Source organism: Leptopilina boulardi, unplaced genomic scaffold, assembly GCF_019393585.1.
Source record: "Leptopilina boulardi isolate dan_hultmark-lab unplaced genomic scaffold, ZJU_Lbou_2.1 LbouV2_300, whole genome shotgun sequence".
Classification (NCBI taxonomy): domain Eukaryota; kingdom Metazoa; phylum Arthropoda; class Insecta; order Hymenoptera; family Figitidae; genus Leptopilina; species Leptopilina boulardi.
In genome coordinates, this window is record NW_026137864.1 from 714,671 (window position 1) to 725,298 (window position 10,628).

General features: G+C 24.3%; 2 protein-coding genes and 1 non-coding gene across 3 annotated transcripts; 2 read left to right on the forward strand and 1 right to left on the reverse strand.

Moving 5' to 3' along the window:
• Nucleotides 1-284: 284 nt before the first annotated feature.
• On the reverse strand, nt 285-3,585 carry LOC127282623 (TGF-beta-activated kinase 1 and MAP3K7-binding protein 1-like). The gene is made up of 6 exons (XM_051306986.1): nt 3,390-3,585; nt 2,716-2,953; nt 2,057-2,189; nt 1,341-1,581; nt 964-1,220; nt 285-784 (listed from the first exon to the last, which is right to left on the reverse strand). The coding sequence occupies exons 1-6, from the start codon at nt 3,478-3,480 to the stop codon at nt 326-328; spliced, it is 1,419 nt and encodes a 472-aa protein (XP_051162943.1). The 5' UTR covers nt 3,481-3,585; the 3' UTR covers nt 285-325.
• A 298-nt stretch (nt 3,586-3,883) lies between these two features.
• LOC127282624 (uncharacterized) lies at nt 3,884-10,414 on the forward strand. Its single transcript, XM_051306987.1, has 5 exons — nt 3,884-3,995; nt 4,080-4,267; nt 4,574-4,990; nt 6,416-6,724; nt 9,476-10,414. The coding sequence occupies exons 3-5, from the start codon at nt 4,601-4,603 to the stop codon at nt 10,148-10,150; spliced, it is 1,374 nt and encodes a 457-aa protein (XP_051162944.1). The 5' UTR covers nt 3,884-3,995; nt 4,080-4,267; nt 4,574-4,600; the 3' UTR covers nt 10,151-10,414.
• LOC127282642 (5S ribosomal RNA) lies at nt 5,859-5,977 on the forward strand. Its single transcript, XR_007843227.1, has one exon. It is a non-coding gene; the product is annotated as a 5S ribosomal RNA (ribosomal RNA).
• Nucleotides 10,415-10,628: the final 214 nt, after the last annotated feature.

The following is a 10,628-nucleotide window of genomic DNA, read 5'->3' on the forward strand; positions in this document are numbered from 1 at the left end:
ATTTAATTAATTATAAAAAAATCAATAAGTTTTATTTAAAAAAAAAAATATTATTGATATTGAAAATAGTTTTTAAATTTAATTTAATTTCTAATTAATTAAAAAATTAATTTTTATTATTTCAATTAATTAATAATTTTATTTATGTCTAAAAGAAACTTAGTATTTGAGAGATTCTTCCAATTATGTTTTGAATTATAAAAATACAATTTTTGACATGCCCTTGAGTAAAAAATTATTTCAACTGCAATAATTATTTCTAGTATTTCAGTCTTGAGATGATAAAAAAAAAAAATCTAAAATTTTTTTAAAATAACTGTAAAAATTAAAAGTCAATTTCTTCTGGTAATGTACCTTCGTCACGTCTTTTTTCCACATTTTCATAATATTCAGAAAAATCCACGTAAGGTTTAATTTTTGAATTACGATTCATTGGATTTGCAACCGGTGGATATACATCGGATGTTGTTGATGTTGTAGCTGTAAATGCATCATAATTTTCATCTGTCATTTCACTTTCTGTACTATAAGCATCTTGTTGATCGCTTGTATGTAAAAATGGAGCTGTTTGTACAATAGGATCAAATCTCACTGATGGAGCCGTTGGACTTTTCAATGCATTTGATAGGGGAAAATTAAAATTTCTAACAAGTAAAGTTATATCCTCACGTTTACCACTTGTCGATGTACTTGGTGAATGACTCATATTTATGTCGTGATGAATTCGTACTATTTTGTCGACCACAGCTTGCGCTACGCCCGTCAATGTCGATTGTACTCGAAACTGAAAAAAAAAAAAAAAAAATTTAAGTAGCATTTTTCTGAGTATAATAGCCCCGGTTGATGATAATAATAAAATAATTTTATTTCTATATTTTGAAATTGTAAAATATATTTTAATTGTAAAAAAACATAATTTTTTAGAATCGAAAAAGAAATTTGAATATTTGTGAAAAGACAAACCTGTTCAACGGCCATAAGTGCAATTTCTTTATTGACTTGTTCGGTACGCGTTGCTTCCTCTAAAGCTTTATAGAGTCCTCTGGACATGAGCATTAAAAATCGACATGAATCGTCAATTTCAATTCCACCATGAATTTCTGGTTCGGCAATTATTGGTTCAACGGTGGCTGAAGCTAATTCTTCAAATTCCCGATAACCACCTTTTACTAAATAATTTCCTAAGCAACGTGTATTTTCCTGATTTCCCAAATGAGATCCTTTAATTAAAATTTATTCTTTATTTTAATATAAATATGAAAATTTGACTTTTAATTAAACATTTTTTTTTTTGAAATTACATATATTAAAAAATTAATTTCTCTTTTTAAGTAATGTACCTTGTCGAATTGATTTTACATCAAGGCCAAGTTGAGATAATCGCAATAATTCGTCTTCATTTCTTAAATCGTGATCAATACTTAATTGAATGACCCTTAGAACTTGATTGCTGTCAGTTTTGCATAATAATGCTCTACTATCACCGACATTAGCAACATACAATCGACCCTTGTGAATTAATGCAACTGCCGCACTTGTTCCCGCTGATAATTCACAATTTAAGGCATTTAATTTGTCTACCTATAAAAAAAAATTAATATCTTACACACTAATTCTTAACATTATTTAGCAATATTTAATACAAATAAATAAAAAAAATTTTCCAATTTCTTCTTTACGAGAAAGTAAAATAAATTATTAAAATTTTATTTAATTAAAATAAATAATTATTTTTAGTAAAATATTTTAATACACATTAAAATTATTTATATTACATTTTTTGAACCTACTAAAAACAATTCTACAACAAATTGTTACAAAAAAAAAAAATTTCCTAACTTATAATCTTAATTAGCAATTTAATAAATGTAAATCAATTTCTAATATCTTTTCAATGAGAAAGTAAAATAAATCATATTTTATTAAAATAAATAATTATTTTTAATAAAATATATTAATTAATATTTAAATTTATAATATTTCATTTTTTGAACCAGCTAAAAATAATTCTATATAAGAAACAGTTAGAAAAGTAAATAAAATTTTAATAACTAACCAAGTGAGGGAATTTTTGATAGGTTTCATATGAATTAAGGCCATCTGGAATATCGAACTGTAAACTGGCACGTTCTGCTAGAATGTCTCCAATTGAATCTAAATATCCACGTTCAACGGCAATGAATGCTTGTCTAAAGATTTCAAACAAAAAAAATAAGACAAATTCAAAAAAAAAAAAAAAAAAAAAATAGGTTTGCCACAAAAATTTTATTATAATTTTCCCTAACTTCCAGATAATATTTTCTGTTTTTCCCTGATATTTTCGAATTTGGTAAAATTTTTATAGTACATATTTTAAATTATAAATATTATTTTATAAAATTTTAATAATTCAACGTTTTGTTTTAAAATTCAGTGATTTAAATATTTTTAAGGTAAAAAAATAAATTGAAAAAGAATTCATTGTTTTAAATGATCACTTCTTTTTAATTCTTTGACATTTTCCTGACGAACAAAATTTCCCCTTATACTTGTGCTAACCCTGATAAATTTTAAATGATTATTTTAAAATATAAATCAACAATAATTATTGCAAAATTAATTAAATAATTGATATATCGTAAATTAAATATATAATATTTAATATTTATTAAATAAATGAAATTTGAAATAATAGTTAATTTTTTGCATTTGAAAGTTAATAATAATTATAATTACCGAAGGACTTCTCTAACTTCATCGTCATTATTTTTTCCATTCAACTGTCCCAATAAAATTTCAGCGGCCATTCGTTGAAGTGCAAAACTCGCTGCTTTTGTACCTTCATGTCCATCGAATACACCATAAAGAAATGTTGAATCATCGCAACGAAAATGAAAACTTCGATCTTCAAAAGGATGTTCCTCTTGTCGACAACCATCTTCTCGATATATTTGATTAGTTGAAAATCCTATTCCTGAAAATTAGAACCCACAAACAATATTCTAAATAATAATTTCACTTTGACTTTGAATTATTGCAATTAATTTATTTTCTAATTAAATTATTCCTTGGGGATAAAAAAAAATTTATTTCTTCATTGTAAACTTTTTAAGTTTTACAAACATTTTTTTTTTTTATTTATTCTATGTACAACTAAATTTTAATATTGATTTTTAAACCCTTGCATTATATATTAAGTTTTACAATATATATTATTTCTCATCAATTCCTTATTTTAATCAATGAAATTAAATAAACAAGTAAATTTTCCTTAAGTTATTATTAATTAATTAATTTTTAATTAATGTTAATCTATATAATATTAAATTTGACGAGGGAAATTAAATTTTGTAAAATCAAAATAAACAATGAAAATTTTTTAGGTTATTTTTAATAATTGATAAACTTACCCGATTGTTTGCAAACTGGTAAATCGTCAGTCCAACTACGTTGAGAATCTTGGAAGGGCATTAAAGTCGGATGTTCTACTGTAATCGGCATTTATTTAACATTAATAATTTAATTAAAAAGGTAACAAAAAACTTATTGTTATGATTCAATCATGAATTGTTGTTGAAAATGACGTATAGCAAGTGGCAACACTGAAATATTTTAAACTTCAATGCTGCCAATTCTATAGTTTTACTGCGCGAAATTTCAAATTAGAACAAAATAGTTTTTATTATTAAAAATTTATATAATAGGTAATAAAATAATAATTATTATTATTGTTACAAAATAAATAATAATAATAAATTAACAAGAATACTGTAAGTTAATAATATTTTTTACTGGAAAAAAGTATTCAAAAAAAAAAAATTCTTTTTGAAATAAGAATAAAAAGAGAAAGGAAGAAATTTAAATTAATTAAAATAAATAATTATTAGGTAACATTCATTTTTTTTTTTTAATTAATGAAACTTCATGTCAGAGGGACATAAGATGACGTCTCTTAAATTCACATCACCTTTTTTGGCAAAAATTTAAATCAAAATTTCCGTCTCTTCAAAATTTTAGTAAATATTATTTTTTTTCCAATTAGAAATAGAATAAAAAAAAAATTAATATTCTCAAACAAAATGTTTTGTTCTCTTTCCCAGAGTTTGCAGTTATTAAAATTTTACACAATATGGAAAACATGAAAAAATTTTTTTTTTTATTTAATGTAAATAAATACAATATTTCTGGATCAAAAATACAATTTTAAATTTCTAATATAAAAATTCAAAATTATCTACTGGAACACAAATTATTTTAAGGGTAAAATAACTCCACTCATAAGAAAAAGGTACAAAAAAAAATATTGTTAAAATTATTTATTTATTTATTGACAAAAATTGACGAATTTTTTTAATTATATTATATTTTTTAACTTTATTATATTATGTAATTTATTATTAACATATTAAATTATAAATAATATTATATTATTTATTATTAAAATTATAATATGTATTATAACTATGATAATACTAAAAATTTTAACTAAATGAATAATTTTCTGAAAGAGTTGAATCGAATAAAAAAAAATTATTTAACTAATGATTTAATTATTTAATAAAAATGTCATATATTTATAAAATCTTGATAATAGGAAACAATAAAAAAAATAAAAATAAAAATGGCAAGTCGAAATCAAAGATTAAGATCCGGTGTTTCTGCGGAAAGAACACGTGGAATGTGTAGACCAGGAACAACAAGAGCACAGGCTTTACGTGAGGCGAAATCGGCTGCAATGATTAATTCACGATTGGAACCACCTGCAATTCCTCGTCGAGTGCGAACTGGACTTGCTCGCGCTACATCACTTGAACCAAAACGTCTTGATTTCAGTAAACCCGGTATGACAAAATCTCTAATGGCTCGTATGCAACATGTTCAAAAATTAAAAGAAGCCGAGGAACATAAACGACGTCAAGAAGAGGCAGCTGCTAACAATAGACGTCCAAGAAGAACTGTTGCATCTCAAGGAGGCGATGCTCGTTTAGGAAGAGAAAAATCAGCTCTTCATGTAATATTTGAAATTTTGAAAACTTCGTAATAGGGCAATTTTTACATTTTTATTTTATTTTTTTTTGAACGATTGAACTTTCGTGAATGTCGAGAAAAGGGCACAACTTGAAAAACCGTGTCATTTTCGCACATAACGATCGATAGTGAAAAATTAGTTTTACGGTTTTCAGAGTTGTGACCCTTTACGAAATGCACGATTCACTTTTAATGTTTTTTTAAGTAATGGCGCACTCACACCTTTTTTGGCTGTCTGCCTGCCTGCAGGTTACCATGGCAACGCACGAGTGTGAGTGAGACAGAAAATTTGAATATTCAAATTTTGAAATTTTCTGTCGCACTCACTCTCATGCGTTGCCATGGTAACCTGCAGGCAGCCAAAAAGGTGTGAGAGCGCCTTAAGTAAATTTAGAAATAAATTTCAAAATTGTTTATACGCACGTCAACACGCGTGCATATGGAAAACATAACCTCTTGACAGATGCACTGTATAACTATACGTAAGTCAAATAATCGTGTCAAAAAGAAACTAAATAGCGATATAGCGTATTATCACATAAAAATTTGTTTATTAAAATGCAAATTTACTATAATTTTTATTACTTAAAATGGTTAATTACTAGAATTGAATTTCAACAAAATATTTCTTTGATGTATAATTTTTATAAAATTCCAAAACCATTTTCCTATAACTAATTATAGTAAATTTACATTCTAATAAACGAATTTTCATGTTGTTTGCTATTTGTAAATTTGATCAAAAATGACTTTTAGATCAAATTGTGAAGTGATTATAATCATGCGTCTTAACCATGCCCCCAAGAGAAATCCCGAAAGAATTTTCCTAACTAGTGAAAATAATAATTTCAGCCAACGCTCATTTCACTGTGAATGCACTGGTTCTCGTCTGATCACCAAAGTTAAGCACAATTGAGCGCGGTTAGTACTTGGATGGGTGACCGCTTGGGAATACCGCGTAGCGTTGGCTTCCTTTTTTTTTTTTCATTTTTATTCAAATTTTTTTCTTTTTCAGTCTACAGTAAAACCCCTGTATATTGAACCCGCATAAATTGTATTTCCGCTTATATCGAATATTTTTTTTGGTCCCTTGGATCATTACAACTAAGTATTTAATCTAAATATATCGAATTTCCGTCTATGTCGGATATATTTTTCCTGGTCCCTTCTAATTCGATATACGTGGGTTTTACCTGTACTTTATTTATTATTTTTTAGAATTTAACTAATTATTTGTAAAAAAAAAAAATTTTTTTTTGTATTTTTGGTAGATATAAATAAATTTTTTAGTTATGTAACATAACCTAAAAATTAGATTAACTATATAGAATGAATTAGTCAAAAAGTGACTAATACGCAGATTTAGAGAGTATGTTTCAAATATTTATGAATTACAAAAAAATAACAGGAATCAGGATTAAGATCAGGATCAAGGAAAATGATGCAAGAAGACTTTCAACAATCTCTAAAGGAACAAAGTAGACGAACAATACCCGGTAGTAGATTACCTGTACCAGATACAGGGAAACGAAGACAATCAATGGGCCATCAGAGAAGTGTGGTTGCTGATGCTGCAAATCGTTCCATTCAAGTTATACAAGAAACTCTCGATGAACAAGATGTTGCCGAATGTGTCGTTGTTCAAAATAAACTTCAGGATTTACAAAATGCAAGAAGGGATTTCGTTCTGGCAATTGCCAACGTCTCAAGCAATGCTGTAAGATGAACAAAATTTTGATGAAAAAAAAAAAAAAAATCACATAATTATAAAAAAATATATTTTCTCCAACGCCTGCGCTCATCTAAAAGTACAAATTTTCGCAGATTATCAAAAAAATTTTATAAAAGTTACAAACATTTATCAACTCCTCTGAGTGGTGAAAATTAATTTCGAGTGTCGAAATAAAATTTACAAATTTAACTCTTAATTAATTAAAATTATAAGAAATGTCAAAATGCATTTCCTTGTAAAGGCCGTTGGAGACAACGTCAAATACACCCGAAAAAAGTTCTAAAATTAATTTTTTATAATTTTCTAATTGACAGAATTTCATTACTGAAAATATTATTTCGATCAAATTTATGTTTCTTCGAATTATTATTTAACGGAAATTCTATATTTAATCAAATTTCTATATAACAAAATTTAACTAATTAATTAATTATAAACGAATTTTCATTTTACAGACTTTTTATTTTATTTCTTTTGAATTTGACAAAATTATTGTTACCTCAAATTTTCATTAGAAAGAATAATCAATTTAAAGGAATTTTTATTTTACAAAAAGAATATAGTGGAAAGAATTTTTTTTCTAATCAAATTTTCATTTGTTTGAATTAATATTTGACAGAATTTTTAAAACGACGAATTTTTATTTTACAGAACTTTCATTTGTCCGAATAAATATCTAGCAGAAAAAAAAATTCGACATTTTAAGAATTCTATAAAATCAAACCTCAGTTTGTCTTTAAGACGCAATAAAAAGTCGTTTTAGTCAATTTACATTAGAAGAAAAGTCGATTTTAAAAATTTTAATTTAAAAAATAATTTATTTCTATTAACTATTGTTATTAGATATTAAAAATAAATTTAAATAATTCCCTTGCACAGGAATTAATCGAGAAATTTTATCTAGATAATTATTTCAAAATTGAACTGAGACAAAACAAGAATTTCAAAAAAAATTTAAATTCATAAAAAAAATATGAAAGTTATTTTAAAAAACAAAAAAATTTCAAGTCGTGATTTATGCAAATTATTTATGAATTTAGAATTATGTCAAAGTTTGAAGTTGAATTGGATTAAAAAATTATTTTGAATAAAAGAACATAATATATTATATTAATATTATTGAAAATTATTATTTTGGAAAAGAATTTTAGATAATTTTAAAAATAATTGAGTTTTGAAAGAGTTACATATTTTAGATTTTTTTTTTAGAATTAATTGAATTTCAAGAAATTTTAAATTGAAATTTTTGTAAAATTCAATTGCTGAAGATGTTTTTTTTTACAAATTACAGACAATAATTGAATATTTGAAAAAATTTAATTAATTGAATTTGTGAAAAACTTTGTTAAAATTGTTGAAAATAATTAACTTGACGAAGAATTTTGAATAGAAATCTAAAAAATAATTCAACTTCCAAAAGAGCTACAGTCCTGATTTTTAGAATTGATCAAACAGGAGATTTTGAATTAAAAATTTTGTAAATTTGAATTGCTGAAGAATTTTTCAAAAGAATTTCAGGCTAAAATTAAATTTGTAAGAATTTTTATTTCAAAAATATTTTATATAATTTAATTCTCGAAAAATTTCATTAAAATTATTGAAAATAATTAATTTTGCTGACTTTTTAGATTCAAATTTTCAAAAATTGAATGAATGAAAATTCTGTCGGAAAAGAATTTTTTTTTTTAATATTCTTTCTGTAAAATAAAAATTCTTTAAAATTGGCTATTCTTTTTAATGAAAATTACAACAAATAATAATTCTCAAAAATTCAAATTCGATGAAATAAAAAGTTTGTAAATTAAAAATTCGTTTTAATTAATTAGTTAAAAATCTGTTATATAAAAATTTGATTAAATAGAATTTTTGTTAAATAATAATCCAAAGAAACATAAATTCGGTTAAAATTAAATTTTAGATAATGAAATTCTGTCAAATGAAAATTATAACAAAATTATTTTTTAGAGCTTATTCGGCCTTTGTAAGATGAGGGACTGTAGAAATTTCAACATTATTTGGAATCTAAATTTATTGTGAATTAACAAAATTTAAAAAAAAAATTTTTTTGAGCATTTTAGAAATTTTACTTTTTGAAAATATTAAAAATTTTAAAAAATCCATACGATTAATTGTTTAGAATCATGAAAAAAGCCTACAAAAAAATTACCAATAAAAAATAATAAAAATTGTAGAAGTTGAATTTTTAAGGAATAAATTGATAAAATTTAAACCAACCGTTGGTTTGGTTTAGGGGTAACAATTTTTTTTTTATTTTTTTAGAACCTGAAATCATATTACATTATGAAAAAATGAAAGAAAGTAATTTTTAACAATTTTACAATTTTTTTTTATTTTTCCGAAATTTTATTTATTTAAAAAATTTGAATTTTTTCAAAATCCATAACGATTGATTCTTCAGAATTATGAAAAAAGTGTTTAAAAAAATCAGCAATGAAAAATAATAAAAATTTGCTGCAGAAAGTTAAATTTTTTTGTAAATTTCGAGTTTTATTTAAAAAAATTATTAATAAATTGTTTAAATATTAATAAACATTTTTAAATATTCAATATTAACAGAAAAAAAAATTGACAACCTTAAACAGTCTTAATTTCGAAAGGTTGAAATTTCAGCAGTCCCTCCCCTTAAAAATTTGTTACCTTAATTTTTTTTTTTTTTTTTTCTGATAAAACTTAAGACACTAAATTAAAATCATTAAATCACTCTAAATACATTAGGTAAGTTTCGCAGACGATTTAAATACGTCAATTCCCCTGCCCGGAAGTCCATTGTCATATCAGTCGGGTCCTCTTCCACAAGAAAAATCACCATCAAGATTTATTTATAAATTGCCCGAAGTAGACGATTCTTATTTTCACGTTGATATGGATCGTCATCAAGCAATTATGTCGAATGCACGTCAATTTCTCAATAGACAAGAAGAAGCACATGGACAACGTGAAGCACAAAGAAGAATTGATGAAGAATTTGCTCGCGTTGCCGCTCACATTGATGATGATGATTTTAGATATGATATTCCATTTGAACAAGATATTATGGAAGGTGACATATCGTTTGAAGAAGACGATGATGGTACAATTTTTCCATGTCAATCGAGAATTAAAGCTTCAATGCCACCGATTCCTCGTCGTCGTGATGATTATGCTTTTTATAATAATAACAATATTAATAATTACGCAACTAGTGCAGATAATATTGATGAACTTGAGAGATTTTTTGATACGACAAATTATCCAGTTGTTGCATCATCGCGTAATGAACAACAAAAACGATCACGAAGAAATAGAGAATATTTACATCCTGATTTTGTTGATATTGAAGATCCTTGGTATCGTGAATGTCCACCAAATCGAGATCTCATTGATTTTGATTTAATGGAATTTAGTAAATGAATAATATATATATAACATTTTAATGAAAAGATAAATTTAATATATTAATTAATAGTATAGATTTAATATTATATAATGTTAAATATTCACATTATATATATATATATATGATATACTATAAATTAATGTTTAAAAAGATATAATTTTTCAACACATTTTTGTAAGTATTTATTTTTGAATTGTTTACCTTATTTTTCTTCTTTTTTATTTTTGAAAATCTATTGTGAAATTCTTATCAGTCTGAATGTACATATAATTATCAAAATTGAAAGTAATCTTTTCAAATAACAGTTAAATATATATACAATAAACACATTTCAAAAAAAATATTGCATGTATTTTTGAGGTTAGGTGCCGGAATTTTATTTCAATTTTTTTAATTATATTTCAAATGAAATTATCTTATTTTTGTAAAACTATCAAGATAAAAATTTTATTTTACCTCTCAATTAGCTGGTAAATTGAAATTATATTTAAA